The sequence below is a fragment of the Cornus florida genome, unplaced genomic scaffold, assembly GCF_030987335.1.
Source record: "Cornus florida cultivar Cherokee Brave unplaced genomic scaffold, ASM3098733v1 CherokeeBrave_3.0.0_Hap2_Chr05, whole genome shotgun sequence".
In the NCBI taxonomy this organism is placed as follows: Eukaryota; Viridiplantae; Streptophyta; class Magnoliopsida; order Cornales; family Cornaceae; genus Cornus; species Cornus florida.
This window is the reverse complement of record NW_026775575.1, coordinates 80,996,857-81,015,884: the sequence shown is the minus strand read 5'-3', so window position 1 is coordinate 81,015,884 and position 19,028 is coordinate 80,996,857. Positions and strand designations below refer to the sequence as shown.

At 35.3% G+C, this 19,028-nt stretch overlaps 1 protein-coding gene across 1 annotated transcript; it reads left to right on the top strand.

The window, feature by feature from the left end:
- Positions 1 to 479: 479 nt before the first annotated feature.
- Positions 480 to 1,248, top strand: LOC132309554 (histone H2B-like; the record flags this gene model as incomplete). Its single annotated transcript, XM_059807848.1, has 1 exon — positions 480 to 1,248. A coding segment is annotated over one exon (513 nt), but the record flags the coding sequence as incomplete, so codon positions are not given.
- Positions 1,249 to 19,028: the final 17,780 nt, after the last annotated feature.

Genomic DNA, 19,028 nt, shown 5'->3' with positions numbered 1-19,028 from the left:
TTAGACTCAAATTGATCCCTCAACTGATTTCACAAAATCGTTCCACCACCTAAACCAAAACAAAACAAAAGTAACAAATGAACAATTAATTTTGGCATGAAAACTAGGATTAGCAGTGATCTTACACCGAAAGTTTTGACCGAAATGAGGGGCCGAGAAAGGCATCGCGGTTTGAATTGCGGTAAATGACCGTTTAGCCCCATTATAATGTTCGGTTCAAAAGTCATTTTCCAAATGAAAACCATAGTTCAACCGCCTTAAACACTTGACGCCAATCCAAATTCACAAAAAGTTAATAGCATCTCGACCGTTGTTCACTCTCTGTCTAATCCAGATCCAACGTCGTAGACAATTGCCAAGTCATGGACCCTTGTCCTAAGTCAGTATCCAATCAGACGTTATTTTTACATTTTACATAACCTCTCTTTCCCAACACTCTTCTTTTCAAAGCTATTTAAGATATTTCTGTTCATCACTAACATCTGTCCTCTCAATTCGTAACTCATTTTCTCTCCCTACTCTCACACTCTCTCTCTCTAAATTCTCTGATTGCACCCAAGGCAGAGAAAAAGCCAGCAGAGAAGAAACCGGCTGAGGAGAAGAAAATAGTGGCCGAGAAGGGTCCGGCGGAGAAGAAGCCCAAGACCAGGAAGAGGCTGCCGAAGGAGGTTGGCGCCGCCGCCGAAGACAGGAAAAAGAAGAGGACCAAGAAGAGCGTCAAGACCTACAAGATCTACATCTTCAAGGTGCTGAAGCAGGTCCACCCCGACATCGGGATCTCGAGCAAGGCCATGGGGATCATGAACAGCTTTATCAATGACATCTTCGAGAAGCTCGCTCAGGAGTCCTCCAGGCTAGTCAAGTACAACAAGAAGCCCACCATCACCTCTCAGGAGATCCAGATTACCGTCAGGCTCATGCTTCCCGGTGAATTGGCCAAGCACGCCGTGTCGGAGGGAACCAAGACGATGATGAAATTTACTAGCTCTTGAATGTTGATCGCTTTTGGTCTTTAGCAGTATTAGATTACTGTTACCATCGATCCTTAAAAAAAAATTGTACCCGGTTGTGAATATAAGTTTATTTTTGTGTAAAATTGCAACAATCAGGATTATAAATTAATTGTGTTGTAATATCAGATGATGTTTCATTAGCTATGTGGTCTGCAATTCAACATATGATGGAAGTATCATTTGAAAATTGAATTTGTTTCTAGTAATAAGATTTTTTTATATTTTAGATGTCTTATGTTAATATTGCTTTTGATACTTAATTTAAATTGGAACTGCATTCTTATTTATGTAATATGATCAATTAGTAATAAAGTTATTATTATTATTTTTATATATTTTAGGGTAAAATGTAAGAAAAGCCTCTGAATTATTAGTCAACTAGCAACAAACCCCAGAATTACAAAAATTGAAACTAACCCCTAAATTATGGAATTTTGTTGCATATGACCCAATATGGTAAGGCTCTGTTTGGATATGATGCATGTGCTATAATGTGATCCGAAAGTTGGAATTAAATGACCATATTGCCTTTATTTACATATTCTTTCTATACTCTTATATTGGTGTATCAACACCACCCCCTACCATCGCCGCCAGACTGAACACCACAGACCATTATCACCGTCGGACTGAACTTCGAGCCGTACTACCAGAAACTAATCACTCACTGTCGTCTACAACATCCTTCTCTAACGGCACCACTTCCCTCTCCACGCCGCCACCACTACCGCAACTTTTTCCCTATCCATACCACTACAGCACCAGAACGAACAGAGAGGAGGAGTGGCTTGGCCGAATCTCCAATTTTTCCAGGCTCCAAGCGTGTCACGCGCTCTTACGAGTAAATCTAATGTGTTTTTCACGCGCGCACATGCCCTCTCTTCTTCGACTACCGTACTTCAGGCTCCGATCTAATATGCTTCGATATGGCGGCGACAACGCTTGGTTTGGGGTTAACGTCAATTTTGACGATGGCGGCGAGGCCGGTTTAAGAAATCGTGTTTGCTAATTACGGTTAAACTTCAATGAGTTGGGATTAGATTTGCATCATCCACAAAAGTATTAGAGGGACAATTAGGGATTTGATTTGGTCCTTTTCGGCATCAGAATTGGGGTTAGGTTTGGTAAATCATGCTCGGTGGGCGGTGTAGAAACCCATCGGGGTTCAGAATGAATCGATTGCTGCCTGTCGGCGCAACAAAAGCTCCTCCTCGTCAAAAACGATCATAACCTCTGGCGGTGTTTTTCCTCGATTTACTTATCTTCTGCGTGTTTATATATATTGTAACGATCCAAAACCGTAGGTCCAAATTGCTAACCGGGTCCTTACCCGAACCCAAGATCACCTAAGTCAATCCCGTTATATCTAGTGTTAATACGTTATTCTACATGCCAAGACATCATCAATGCTCAATCATGGCTCATTACAAGTGCCACAGAACTATAACAAGGTCAAGGGATAGCTCCCAAAATGGTGGGACAAAGGCTGTGAGGGGCCTGTATTTCTGTCAGCCGAAATGGCACTTCGGTCGGCCGAAGTACTTATTCTGGTCGGCCGAAATGGACCAACCAATTGATCGGTTGTGGCCCAAAAACTTGGGAGGCTACTGGAATGTTCAGTCGGCTGAAACAGTCATTTCGGCCGGCCGAAATGGCTCTGCGAACTGAGATTCTACTACTGAAATGCTGTGAATGTAAAAATGAGTGATGGCCTATATAGGGGTTTTGCAAACTACTCCAAAACTGTTCTAACACCCTATAAAAATGATATACAACACCCTATGGTTATGAACATCAACATTCTATCGCAATGCAACTTCATTCATCCCATTCAAATAAGAAATAACAATATAATCTTACAATGAGCCCAATTTATATCAAAAATACTGTCAAAGGTTTATAGTTCATTGCATGGCTATGCTATACAACTTAATACATTTCAAATGATACTTTTCCCAAAAGAAAGGGCTCAAATACACCAAAAGATAACAAAATGAACTTCTATTCCCCTTTAAGCTTATGGTGGATCGTCATCCGCTACCTTCTTTCCATGACCTGAAAAATATAGAGGGATGAGCACAAGGCCCAGTAGAGATTGCCTAAAGGGCATCTCCTAAAATTAAGAAAACGAGACACATGCTTAAACACGTCAATGAATAGAGTAGGAGAATAAGGATCATGCCAGGAATCACACATCATCAAATATTTACAGGTAATTCACTGTCAACCTTTTAAAATAATGCAACGCATGAAATGGCTTATGGTATGCATTCCACACACACACACACTCACACACCCAATCCACACACTGAAAATGTACTAACTAGCCGGACTCCCAACTACCATTTGGGGCCTGAGATAGCTAAATGACTCACGGGTACCCCCCATGTCCCTATTAGTTAGCTAGCACCGTTGATAGGGTGTACCTCCCCAAAACCGGGTTTTAGAAAAAACTTTTCTTCAAAAAATTTCTTCAAACTTTTCTAATTCAATTCACCAAAATTTCTTTCACAACACACCCAATGCTCAATGCCAATGCAACAATGTTAATGTCATGCTCACAATTATCAACAACTTCAAGAGTCATCATTGCCTACTTATAGCGGTAATTTTACCTCCACATGAATTGTCACATAACCATCAATAATTAACTACATACATGGCATTGACAATGATACAATTATTTTATAAGTCAACATATGAACTAAAACCACAATAGTATGATTTTTTTTTAATTAAACATTCACATTGGCAATTTTACAAACACTTAGCATACTTGACATTTGAAGAACACAAGAAATATCAATTCAATATCAAGTAGCATGCTTGCCTACAAATAGTCACAGAACCCATTCAACAATTAAAATTTCTCATCACATAATCATCATTTAACACATAACAACAAACAAATTGACATACACCATCAATTTAATAAAATTCTAGCATGCTATTACCAAATTGACATCAAATTGGCATGTAAAAATTTGGGAAAAAACATGGATTTAACTACAAATTTTAAAGACTATGCAAGTTAGACAACTTTACCTTAGTTTAAAGCAAAAGCCTCAAAATTTGCCCAAATTTCGAAATTCCCAGGGTTGGCCAAATGGTAAATTGCTTCTATCAAAGTGTAGATCTCGACAAGCTTTGCCGCAAATGGCACCAACAAATTCTCAAAATTGAGAAAAGAAATCAAAGCTTGAGTTTTGTTGTAGAAAAAAAAAAAAAAAAAAAAAAAACGAAAATGAGAGGGAGGAAGAGAGAGTGCCAGGTAGAGAGAGAAAATGAGGCCACAATGGCCTCTTGGCCACTAATTCAAATTTGACGACGGCCGTTCCAATACGCCAAACTGAATGTAGTGAATGTGTGGTTCAAGAAAAGCCTTTTATGTCAAATTTAAATTTATAAAAATCACTACCAACACTACTACTAACGTAGCAAGAGTGAGTAGGGATCGTCCCAAGGGATTATACGTGTTGGAATTTCAACTTCGACTCTAGCGTACCAAATAATTGCAAAAGAGAATTGGGTTGGTTGATTACTTCTAGAAAAGAATTAATTAAAATGCAATAAAATACAGAGTAAATAAGAAGGAAAGGTCTTGGGGTGTAGAGATCACCACCAAACAATACTATTCCAAACCATAATCAAGTGACTAATGAGGGAAATGAATGTGTTGCAACAATGTTGTGTGTGTAAAAGACAATCAATTGGTAAGGGTGACTCAACAAGTGCAAATTGTCTCAATCAACATGTGTGAGGCCACAATACATCTATTGGTAGAGGAATATATTGTCTAGACATCATGTGAAGAGAACAAAATATCAAATCAAGTCATTGAACCTTTCATTAAGCTCATAGTCCAAGCAATCCATAAGGATGACTTAGTTAAACATGCATTATCTAAACATCATGTGAGAGGTACAAAATATCTATTGGGAGAGGAATAAATTGTCTAAACACATGTGAAAGATACAACATATCATAACTAGTCATTAATCTTTCATTAAGCTCACAATCCACATACAACACAATATTAGAGGAATATCCCATTTGGACTCACAAGCATGGAACATCAAACATCAAGAGTAGATTGTCCTCCCATCTAACATTACACTACCACTACACTAAATCTACACTACTAGCATGAAAATAAAGCTATCTAGACTAGGGGAGAGGCACAAACCATCAAGAATAGGCATAAACCATCAAATGAACCAAAATAGCATTCATTAAGCATATCATCTTGATAATCTCTAGATCTATAGCATCAATACACATAGACATGCATCAAAAACACTAAATCTAGAGATAAGCACATGAATATCCTACTCTAGCATACATAGACATATGGATAGAATAGAATAGTCAATTGGAAGCATTAAACCATACAAACCATGAAATAATCAAGATTTATATATACATGAATATCAAGATGTATCATACAACACTAATCCCTCAATAATACACAAGATTAGAGTATAGAAAGCATGCTTGGGGCTAACTCTAGCCCCAAGAGGATGTCTAGACACTCATGGTAGTGATGATCCGACCCTCAAGGGCTAACTCCATGGCTGCTCCTTGTTGGTGAAGATCTCCTCCAATGGTGCTCTAGCTTCCCTCCTTCCTCCTCTCCAAGAAGAGCCTCCAAGATGATTTTCAATGTGTGTCAAGAGACTCTAGACTCTTTCCAAAAAGTGTATCATATTCCTTATATAGGTAGGTCAAATACACCCTATGATGAGCTGTGGTCGTGCAGGGCATATTCTCCAATGATTGGATGAAGGACGGAATAAATGAGCTGGACTTTAACTTTTTCTCGCTGGAGGAAGTTCGATCGATCAAACTTTTACTTGGATCGATCGAAGATGGGTTCAATCGATCGAACTGCATCTTGGATCGATCGAAGTGGTCTGACTCCTCCGGATAAGGACAAGGCTGAGATATTTCGAAGATATTTATAGGGAAAAGGACAAAAGTGGTTGGTAGGTGTACAGCTGTGGATAAGATCAATCATTTGAATAGGACAAAACAGGGTTCGATCGATCGAAGGTGATGTTGGATCGATCAAATTTGAAATTTCAGCAAAGGCCAAGGTTGGATCTATCGAGAAGTACTGTGATCGATCATAGATGTTCGATCGATCGAACTCTAAGTTGGATCAATCGAACTTTTCAGCTGCACAACTTTGATTCCTTTTTGCTCATTTCTTTCTCCACTTTGTTCCCTCCTTTGGTTTATCTCAGGATTGCTTCAATTAAGCTCTTATTTGGCTGAGTTAGCTCAATTTTAGGATTAGTGCTTGAAAATATAAATAACACGTAATAAGTCTAAAACGGCAAAGTAAGATAGATAAAGGTAGTAGAATGCTTAAACTTAACGGGTTTAAATGCGCACTTTTCAGTGCTCATCACACCCCAAAACTTAAATATTGCTAGTCCCTAGCAATGAACTAAGAAGTAAAGGAATGAAATGAACAACTAAATAAGTATAAACTGGAAAGCAAGTAAAATGATAACACCATTTTCGTAGGAAACACAATTGCATTTAGCATATGCAACAAGCCTTTTAAACCCCTAGGTTACCCTTAGTGGACGAGTGAAGTCTCGTGAGGGTTTCTAGGAATGATACCCACAAACATTAAGCTCATTCTTTCAAAAGAGGCACCAATATTGCAAACAAGCATTGGGAGAAAACTACCTCAAGTATGCAATTTTTCAACCGTTTCCAAGCAATCTCCCAAAATCTCAACATCAAACAAGCAAGCATGGTCCTCCACACATCAAGAAAATGATCATGAAAATCGAAACAAGTCTAGAATCCATGTGAGAGGTCCGGCATCAAGTGTGTTGCTATCTTAGCCAACTAGAGAAGTAATCACATCCTTACCCTCAAATTAGCACACAAATCTAGTACCGATCATCAAGATAAGAGAGTGGACCTTTTATTAAAGCTTTATTCTTCTAGGTGCGCTTATTCTTTTCACTCTATTTTTTTTTTTTATTATTATTATTATTTTTTTATTAAGGATCAAAGATGGAAGTATTGTGCAATGTGTTGATCTCTTAAGCTTTCTAGAAGATTCATGTAGCGAGCTTTAGGTCAATGACTCCCAAACCGGATGGCTTTAGGGCATTAGGTGTTAAGACACCCCTACGGACTTACAAACTCAAATCAACTAGGCTACAAATCAAGACAACAACCATCTAATCATTTCCTACTTCTCACCTTTTAGGAGAAGTCCTCACTTTTATTGCTTTTGCAACTCTTTTTTTTTTTTTTTTTTTTTTCCAATGATTATTAACCTAGAGTTTGGGCCCTCCACCTTTTGGCGCGAGAAGTTCATTGCTTAATGAGGCAAGAATCCCGGCTACTCAATGAAAAGGGGTTGTTATCCACCTTTATCAAGAATGAAAACTTTCAATGCACTACTAGCCCAATTGGGATATAACCAATTCAATAATCAACAAAGCATGTACCCCACAATTGAATGCTAGCGTGCGCCGGTGCTAGTGTAGAATCCTAGAATGAATCTCAAAACAATCACAAATTCAGGATGATGTGGACCACAAATGCAAGCAAGATATCAATCTTTTGAAAAATTTACTCCTAAATGGTATCCTCAAGGCATACAAGGAGTATTCCACTCTCAAGTCAAGCAATTTTTAAATTTTAAGCAATATAGTCCTCAAAAGATCAAAATCATAGCTAACATCAATCTCAAATCTCAATCACACATTTAAAGCTCAAATCTTAAGTAGAATGCAACAAGACACCTTACCCCTAAACTTAAACCGCACATTGTCCTCAATGTGCAATGAGAACAATGGAAAAAAAGTGGAAAGAGTATACCGTGGTGGTGTAGACATAAAGCCTGGTCATGATCCAATTCGAAAGACGTCTCCCCCAAACTTGGAATCAACAACCTACTTGAATAACCACGCTAGCAAACTCACATCAAATATCAAATGGGATAAGAATAATCAAATCAAGCATTCTAAGGCAATGTAACACATGATGCAAGAGAGATATAAGATCAAGCCCTAACTAAAGCATAAAGTATGCATGACTACACATAAGGGCACAATGATGAATCTTTTTATATTTTTCATTTAATGAAAGCAAGTATATACAAAATGCAAGAAAAACAAAGAATAAAATGCATGAACAAAATATAAAAAGAAAATTAAATAAGGCAAAATGTAATGAAAGAATATGTTCAATGTAAGAAATGAAAAACAATATGTGCAATGCAAGAAATGAAAAGGAACATGTACAATGCAAAAAAAAAAAAAAAAATGGAAAGAATATGTACAATGCAAGTATATACAAAATTTTCTTACTTTTTGTTTTTCATTTTATTTATTTATTTATTTTTTTAATATATATGTGAAAACATGCAAAGAAAAATGAAAAAATGTAAGAAATATGCAAAATAGGTGCTAAGTTTAACGTCTCTAGCAAGACGGAATGCTTCTTTGAAAAATCGTCTCATTTTTTTATTTTTTATTTTTTTAAACAAAACAAATATGTACACAAATAAAAATAAAAATGCAAGTAAATAAAAATGTAAGAAAATAAGGAATGCAAAGATTTTTTTTTTTGATAAGTTAGAAGAATTAAAAATTAAAGTTAAACAAAATATTTTTGGATTTTTGGAAATAAGATAAAAGGAAATAAAAGAAAATAAAAGAAAAATGTTTTTGGGATTTGATTTTTTTTGATTTTTTTTTTTAATTTTAAATATTTAAAATAAAAATAAAAATAAAGCTTGGAAATAAAAGTAAAAATGAAAATAAAATAAAAATCTTTCTGAAATTTTTGAAAATAAAATAAAATTAACAAAAATATTTTTGTGTTTTTAACAAATTTCCAAAAACTTCTTCTTTTTTTTTTTTTTTTTTTTTGTCAAGAGAGAGAGGTAACTAAATGAAATAATATAAAATAAAATAAAATAAAAATAGAAATAGGAAAAAGTCAAAAAGTGAAAGGGTTAAAGGGGCAAAGCTGTGATCGATCGAAGATGAAGTTCGATCGATCGAACAAAGCTGTGATCGATCCGAGATGAAATTCGATCGATCGAACATGTAAAATTTTGGAGATCCCGAGAGCATGCATTTTTGAAAAATGGATGAGGCCTGAAAATTTTTCTAAGTGTTGGGACTCATGATCGATCGAACCACATGTTGGATCGATCGAAAGATAGTTCGATCGATCGAAATGGTTTACGATCGATCGAACTTTCAAAAATTTGGAGATCCCGAGAGCATGCATTTTGGAATTTGGATGCAGGTCCAAAATTTTTCTAAGTGTTGGGACTCAAGTGGAGTTCGATCGATCGAATCCATAGTTGGATCGATCGAAGAACAATTTGATCGATCGAAAGTGCTCTTGTGATCGATCGAACTGGCACCAAATGCCTAATTTTGAACTGAAAATGCAGAAAATCCTATGCTAAGCCCCAATGATGGTAATAAGAATGAAAATTTAAAAAATAGATGGAAGAATGTACATAAGAATGAAAAATAAAAAGAAATGAGGGAGGAATAGAGTTGTGAAACTCTACGAATACTAGTGTTTAACGTCTCTAGCAAGACGTTAGGTCAACTCACTAATCAAATGAATCAAAAACTGGATATGAAACATCCTTATTGACCCTCTTTTCACTTTTCTCATTTAATGTCCCACTTATGACAATAAAATCATCCTCCAAAAGAATGACTTGAAAAGAAATAAAAGAGATGATATTGTTCCTTTCATCCACGGTTTTGAAAACAAAATTAATCATGGTTAGGCTTGCCTCTTTGTTGTGTTCTTGAAACACATTCAAATGATCATCCATATTGATAATTGGTGAGGCATTGTCTTTCAAAGACTCATTTGGATTAATAAGAAACACCCTCTCTTCATCCCTCTTCTCCTCCTCATAAATTACCATTTCCTCACCTTCTAAGTAAGCTAAGGAGTCCATTAGAGAGTTTATTTCATTTTTAGAGCTTTTAAAGTCAAAACCACAATTTTTATACATTTCCAAAAGACACTCCTCAAGAGGGTCATTAGAGATAATAGAAGGAAGGCCCTCTTCAACAAATTCCTCCTCATTCTCTCCTACCTCAAGTATGGTCAACATCTCCTCACTCTCTAGAGTAGCCATCTCCGAGATAAAATCATAATCAAAACAAGGAAAGTCCTCATTAATCATGTTATGTTCTATTGGATTAGCCACTAACTCACTTGCCACTTCCTCCTCTATACAAGATAGAGTGCTAGGCATTAGCTCACTTGTTTCATTCTCCTCACTCTCATCATCCTCATCTATATTTATTGAAGTTCTTGCCATTTTTTCAGTTGCCTCTTCCTCCTCCTCTTGATGAGAAAGAGTATTTGTAATTTGCTCAACTTGAGCTTCTAAGTTGGCTAAAGTTTGAGAATGAGAATTAATAAGTGAAGTGTGTGAAATATGCACATCAAGTAAAGTTAACACTTTTTCTTCAAATCCGGGTGAGTACTTAGAATGTGGTGGAATTGATTCATCATAAAATAGTGGTGGAGGGCAATAGTCATAAGAAGGATTAAATGAGTGATCAAGTCCATAATAAGATGATGCATGAAATGAATTGGACTCAATCTCATAAGGATTAAAATGTGATGGAGGAGCATAAGGTAAAGGGATGTAATTCCCCCCCAAACTTGGATCAAACAATTCCTCCATTCACAATTAAAACCCAAATGCAAGAAAAAATTGGCCTCAACAAGGGCCTATGCTTAGACAAAAATTTAGCAATAAAATGAGCCTCAACAAGGGCTATCACAAACATACAAAGAAGTGAAACAATTAAAATACAAGAGTGCCAAGAATTGCTCACAATGGTTCTTTAGCACTTCAACTCCAAATTTAGCTTTTAAGCTCCAATGATTGCTTTAAGTTCCAAAGTTCGCCTTCCTTGTAGTCAAGTACCTAATTGAACAAATAATAATGAGAATCAAGAGAAAAGAATATACAATGGAAAATAAAATAAAAATAGAAGCAATCTAATGAACACTATTGTCTAGTTTAATTCCAACAAGACCGTTAATCCCCGGCAACGGCGCCAAAATCTGACGACGGCCGTTCCAATACGCCAAACTGAATGTAGTGAATGTGTGGTTCAAGAAAAGCCTTTTATGTCAAATTTAAATTTATAAAAATCACTACCAACACTACTACTAACGTAGCAAGAGTGAGTAGGGATCGTCCCAAGGGATTATACGTGTTGGAATTTCAACTTCGACTCTAGCGTACCAAATAATTGCAAAAGAGAATTGGGTTGGTTGATTACTTCTAGAAAAGAATTAATTAAAATGCAATAAAATACAGAGTAAATAAGAAGGAAAGGTCTTGGGGTGTAGAGATCACCACCAAACAATACTATTCCAAACCATAATCAAGTGACTAATGAGGGAAATGAATGTGTTGCAACAATGTTGTGTGTGTAAAAGACAATCAATTGGTAAGGGTGACTCAACAAGTGCAAATTGTCTCAATCAACATGTGTGAGGCCACAATACATCTATTGGTAGAGGAATATATTGTCTAGACATCATGTGAAGAGAACAAAATATCAAATCAAGTCATTGAACCTTTCATTAAGCTCATAGTCCAAGCAATCCATAAGGATGACTTAGTTAAACATGCATTATCTAAACATCATGTGAGAGGTACAAAATATCTATTGGGAGAGGAATAAATTGTCTAAACACATGTGAAAGATACAACATATCATAACTAGTCATTAATCTTTCATTAAGCTCACAATCCACATACAACACAATATTAGAGGAATATGCCATTTGGACTCACAAGCATGGAACATCAAACATCAAGGGTAGATTGTCCTCCCATCTAACATTACACTACCACTACACTAAATCTACACTACTAGCATGAAAATAAAGTTATCTAGACTAGGGGAGAGGCACAAACCATCAAGAATAGGCATAAACCATCAAATGAACCAAAATAGCATTCATTAAGCATATCATCTTGATAATCTCTAGATCTATAGCAACAATACACATAGACATGCATCAAAAACACTAAATCTAGAAATAAGTACATGAATATTCTACTCTAGCATACATAGACATATGGATAGAATAGAATAGTCAATTGGAAGCATTAAACCATACAAACCATGAAATAATCAAGATTTATATATACATGAATATCAAGATGTATCATACAACACTAATCCCTCAATAATACACAAGATTAGAGTATAGAAAGTATGCTTGGGGCTAACTCTAGCCCCAAGAGGATGTCTAGACACTCATGGTAGTGATGATCCAACCCTCAAGGGCTAACTCCATGGCTGCTCCTTGTTGGTGAAGATCTCTTCCAATGGTGCTCTAACTTCCCTCCTTCCTCCTCTCCAAGAAGAGCCTCCAAGATGATTTTCAATGTGTGTTAAGAGACTCTAGACTCTTTCCAAAAAGTGTATCATATTCCTTATATAGGTAGGTCAAATACACCCTATGATGAACTGTGGTCGTGCAGGGCATATTCTCCAATGATTGGATGAAGGACGGAATAAATGAGCTGGACTTTAACTTTTTCTCGCTGGAGGAAGTTCGATCGATCGAACTTTAACTTGGATCGATCGAAGATGGGTTCGATCGATCGAACTGCATCTTGGATCGATCGAAGTGGTCTGACTCCTCCGGATAAGGACAAGGCTGAGAAATTTCGAAGATATTTATGGGGAAAAGGACAAAAGCGGTTGGTAGGCGTACAGCTGTGGATAAGATCAATCATTTGAATAGGACAAAACAGGGTTCGATCGATTGAAGGTGATGTTGGATCGATCGAACTTGGAATTTCAGCAAAGGCCAAGGTTGGATCTATCGAGAAGTACTGTGATCGATCATAGATGTTCGATCGATCGAACTCTAAGTTGGATCGATCGAACTTTTCAGCTGCACAACTTTGATTCCTTTTTGCTCATTTCTTTCTCCACTTTGCTCCCTCCTTTGGTTTATCTCAGGATTGCTTCAATTAAGCTCTTATTTGGCTGAGTTAGCTCAATTTTAGGATTAGTGCCTGAAAATATAAATAACACGTAATAAGTCTAAAACGGCAAAGTAAGATAGATAAAGGTACTAGAATGCTTAAGCTTAACGGGTTTAAATGCGCACTTTTCAGTGCTCATCAAAATTAGTGGTGGGTCCCACCACTAAAAATCTGATCTTTTCTATTTAATATATATATATATATATATATATATATATATATATATATATAAATCACAACCACACAACTTAACACGCTACCATAAAATTATGCATAAAATAAATAGGCATGAAATGCAATGGACCCGTGACACCACCCCCGTGCATAACAATTCCGGTAGCGGGTCCCATTCGGGACTGTCCGGCCTGAAAACAGATAAAATGCCAAAATGGCGACCTTTGCATTTTAAAAAGTCCTGAACTTAATGAAATACCCCAACCAACTCCCGGATACACCCGGTACACCCCACGGTGTCCGGCACGTAAAACGAGAAAAGACGAAAATGCCTTCGACAAAACGGAAAATTCAGAAAATAGAAAATGGTGAAAAACAGAAATATTACACACACACACACACACACACACACACACACATATATATCAAACAATTTTGGATGATGTAGCTTCATTGTTAGTTCATTATCTTTCTAGTTTTGGATTGGGGTTGGTGATCGTTGGCGGTGGTGGTGGATGGGGGGTTTGGATTGGGAATGGGCATGAGTTAGTAGTGGTGGGTTGGGTAGAGAGTGAAAAAGAAAGGGATATAGAAGGGTGTTTTTGTCTTTTGAAATATATATATTTTTAATTTAATGACGTATAAGAATGTTAGTCTTTTCTATTTAGTTAATGGGCATTTTGGTGATTAATGTTATAGGAGGAGGTCGTTGTGAAATATGACAAATTTCAAGGGACACATTTCAAAAATATGTAAATCTTAAATTTATTTATCATTAGGTTAAATTTCATACGAAGTCATTGTAATTTACCCACTCTTTTAACCCCCAACTTTTCAAAATCAGGCTTTTATTTATTTAAAATTTTCAGAAATTAAAAGCAGGCCTTCACCGATTACTCTCATAGAGTCACACGACTCACACATGGTTGTGGACTTATAAGACCGTACACCGAGTACATTTTGCGCAGATTATTTTTCGTCTCTCTCTCTCTCTAAACTTACTATGTCTCTCAAGAACTTGTTCTTGAGGTCTCTCTGTCTATATTTCTTTCAAGACTGTCTCTATATCTGGAAACTTGCAATCTCCCTGCTTCGTTGTCTCTGGAATTTTTTATCATCTTGTTAACCTCTTAGAATGGAGAACGCAAGAAGATTGTGCAGAACTGAGTACGTATGTGTGAAATGCAGAAACAAGATCGCATCACGAGAAGACATGAAGTCGCCAGTTATCAGAGTACCTATTTTCTCTCTCATTAACTTGTTCACATTTTCTAAGCACTGTATTTGATTCTTAATTTATTGAATAATATCGAACATTCAATTCACATTTGTTTTTGCAAATTCTACAGTATGATCAGTCTCTGTAAATTTTACATGTTCGAGCCATGTATTGATTATAATGTGGATGAATTAGATCCGCTTGATATTTGATGTTCTTGAATTTAGGATTTCGTTCCGTATATTTTACATTCAGCGATTATTGAAACTAATGAATGCCAGAAATTTCACTATTTTGATAATTTATGAACGTGATATGTGTTACTTTCTCTCTTTTTAACTTTCTCTCTCTTCAATTCACTCTCTTCAACTTGTTCACATTTTCTACGCTCTGCATTTGATTCTTAATTTATTGAATAATATCATGAACATTCAATTTAAATTTGTTTTTGCTAATCTGATCTACTATACGATCAGTCTCTGTAAATTTTACATGTTCGAGCCATTACCTACTTATTTGATATTTGATTTTCTCGACTTTAGGATTTCGTTCCGTATATATTACATTCAGCGATTATTGAATCAATGAATGCCACTATTTTGATGATTCATGAACGTGATATGTGTTATGTTTTTCGATGTTTTAATTTTTTTATAATCAACCGATTTTCTGCTTATTTGATATTTGATGTTCTTCAATTTAGGATTTCGTTCTGTATATTTTACATTCAGCGATTATTGAATCTAATGAACATCAGAAATTTCACTATTTTGATGATTCATGAACGTGATATGTGTAATTTTCTCTTTCTTCAACTCTCTCTCTTCAACTCGTTCACATTTTTTAAGCTCTGCATTTGATTGTTAATTTATTGAATAATATCTTGAGATACATTATACGATCAGTCTCTCTAAATTTTACATTACATTCAGCAATTATTGAATTTAATGAATGCCACTATTTTGATGATTCATGAACGTGATATGTGATATGTTTTTCGATGTTTTAATTTTTTTATAATCAACTGATTTTCTATTTTTGATCATGTTTTTTCGATTTGTTATATATACAGGATAGCGTAAAAGGACTGATCGTGCTTTGTGATAACATGTAAGCATTTAGTTTAATTTCTAGTTTGTTTCATTTAGTTTTTCTTTTTTAAAATCTTTGTCGCTCGCAAATTGCATGTTCGAATAACAAATTCTGAGGTTCAGTGTGAGAACTGTGATTCTACATTGGGCAATGAAGTTAATGTACCCACTTTAAACTCTTTTTATTCTAACTCTCATATATATATATATATATATATATATATATATATATATATATGTATATATTACTTTACATAAAGTCTCTATGTGGTTGAATTATGTAATCACAGCCAGAAGAAGAACAATGGCGGTTGATACTTAATGTAATGGATATAACAAATTTTGATTGGTCATCGGTAAATTCATTATTACCAGTCAATGCACAGAGCTTTATAGCCGATCTCTCACCAAATAATAAAGAAATTCTAGCTTACCTTGTATCTTAGAAGTGTGTACCTGAGCCCGGTGTTCTCTCAGGCAGTGGTGGACGGCATGCAGTGTCTTTCTTCTGTGAGTGTTTAGACTGCTACATGAGTTATTTAAGTAGGTGTGACTCATGTTTGCCATGCTACATGAACAATTTAGGCAGGTTGAGTATCTTATCGCCGTTGTGTTAGAAGTGTCGATTGATACTTAAAATTGTACAATTATGGAACGTGATATGTGTTATGTTTTTCGATGCTTTAATTTTTTATAATCAACCGATTTTCTGCTTATTTGATATTTGATATTCTTAAATTTAGGATTTCGTTCCGTATATTTTACATTCTGTGATTATTGAATCTAATGAACGTCAGAAATTTCACTATTTTGATGATTCATGAACGTGATATTTGTTATTTTCTCTCACTTTAACTCACACTCTCTCTTTCTTCAACTTGTTCACATTTTCGAAGCTTTGCTTTTGATTCTTAATTTATTGAATAATATCTTTAGATACATTATAAGATCAGTCTCTGTAAATTTTACATTACATTCAGCAATTATTGAATCTAATTAATGCCACTATTTTGATGATTCACGAACGTGATATGTGTTATGTTTTTCGATGTTTTAATTTTTTATAATCAACTGATTTTTTTTGTTTTTGATCCTATTTTTTCGATTTGTTAATATACAGGATATCGTAAAAGAACTGATCGTGCTTTGTGATAACAGGTAAGCATTTAGTTTAATTTTTAGCTTGTTCCATTTAGTTTTTCCTTTTAAAACTCTTTGTCGCTCGCAGATCGCACGTGTGAATAACAAATTCTGAGGTTCAGTGTGGAAATTGTGATTTTACTTTGGGCAATGAAGTTAATGTACAGACTTTAAACACTTTTTATTCTAACTCTCATATATATATATATATATATATATATATATATATGTATGTATGTATGTATATATGTATATATTATTTTACCTAAAGTATCTATGTGGTTAAATTCTATAATTACAACCGGAAGAAGAACAATGGTGATTGATACTTAATGTGGTGGATATAACAAATTTTGATTGGTCATCGGTAAATTCGTTATTACCGGTCAATGCACGAAGCTTTGTAGCTGATCTCTCACCAAATTATAAAAAAATCCTGGCTTACCTTGTATCTTGGAAGTGTGTACCTGAGCCTGGTGTCCTCCGAGGCAGTGGTGGACGGCACGCAGTGTCTTTTCTGTGAATGTTTAGACTCCTACATGAGTTATTTAAGCAGGTGTGACTCATGTTTGCCATGCTACATAAACGATTTAGGCAGGTTGAGTATCTTATCGCTGTTGTGTTGGAAGTGTTGATTGATACTTAAAATTGTGGAATTGTGGAACGTGATATGTATTATGTTTTTCGATATTTCAATTTTTTGTAATTAACCGATTTTCTGCTTATTTGATATTTGATGTTCTTGAATTTAGGATTTCGTTCCGTATATTTTACATTCAGCGATTATTTAATCTAATGAACGTCAGAAATTTCACTATTCTGATGATTCACGAATGTGATCTGTGTTATTTTCTCTCTTTTCAACTCTCTCTCTTCAACTTGTTTACATTTTCTAACATCTGCATTTAATTTTTAATTTATTGAATAATATCTTGAGATACATTATACGATCAGTCTCTGTAAATTTTACATTACATTCAGCGATTATTGAATCTAATGAATGCCACTATTTCGATGATTTATGAACGTGATATGTGTTATGTTTTTCGATGTTTTAATTTTTTATAATCAATCGATTTTCTGTTTTTGATCTTGTCTTTTCAATTTGTTATATATACAGGATAGCGTAAAAGGACTGATCGTGATTTGTGATAACAGGTAAGCATTTAGTTTAATTTCTAGTTTGTTCCATTTAGTTTTTCCTTTTAGAACTCTTTGTCGTTCGCAAATCGCACGTGCGAACAACAAATTCTGAGGTTTAGTGTGGGAACTGTGATTCTACTTTGGGCAATGAAGTTAATGTACACATTTTAAACTTTTTTTATTCTAATTCTCATATATATATGTGTGTGTGTGTGTGTGTGTTACTTTACCTAAAGTCTCTATGTGGTTGAATTATGTAATGACAGCTGGAAGAAAAATAATGGTGGTTGATACTTAATGTGGTGAATATAACTAATTTCGGTTGGTCATCGGTAAATTTGTTATTACCGATTAATGCACGGAGCTTTGTAGCTCATCTCTCACCAAATTATAAAGAAATCATGGCTTACCTTGTATCTTGGAAGAGTCACCTGAGCCGGGTGTCCTCCCAGACAGTAGTGGACGGCACACAATGTCTTTCTTCTGTGAGTATTTGGACTGCTACATGAGTTATTTAATGAGGTGTGACCCATGTTTGCCATGTTACATGAATGATTTAGGCAGATTGAGTATCTTATAGCCGTTGTGTTGGAAGTGTCGATTGATACTTAAAATTGTGAAATTATGTGAAGAGGACGAAAAAAAGAAGGAACGCTGTACGGCAAACAAAGCTAGTGTGGATTCAATCTGGACAGCCCAATCCATGAAAGTAAATAAATGACCAAGCCCATGCCCATGCCCATGCCCATGCCGCGGCCTATGCTTGAGCAAAAGCCAATGCCCGTCCCTAGGCCCATGCCTATGCTCAGACACATGCCTATGCCCAGGCCCAGGCCCAGGCCCAGGAGCCAATTTTATCAGTGAGAGTGAGAGAGAGATTACTCGGATATTGTATTCCCTAGGTAAAAAGGTTAGTCTTAAATTCCTAAATCATTTATTGGTAACTACTTTGTTACTTCCTTATTTTTGTTTATTCACTGATTTATTTTATTTCAAAACTCTATCTAAATAGTATATTAAGAAAATATATAAATATATATAGGAATAAAATATAAAAGGCAAATATTTAATACAAATAAAAAATAAATATACTAAAACACTTTGAACTAAAAAAGGTATATTGTTTGTTTATAAAGCTATATATACACCCATAGCTTCCAAGTCTTTGAGCAGGAGGAGAACTAGAAGCGATGGAGAAA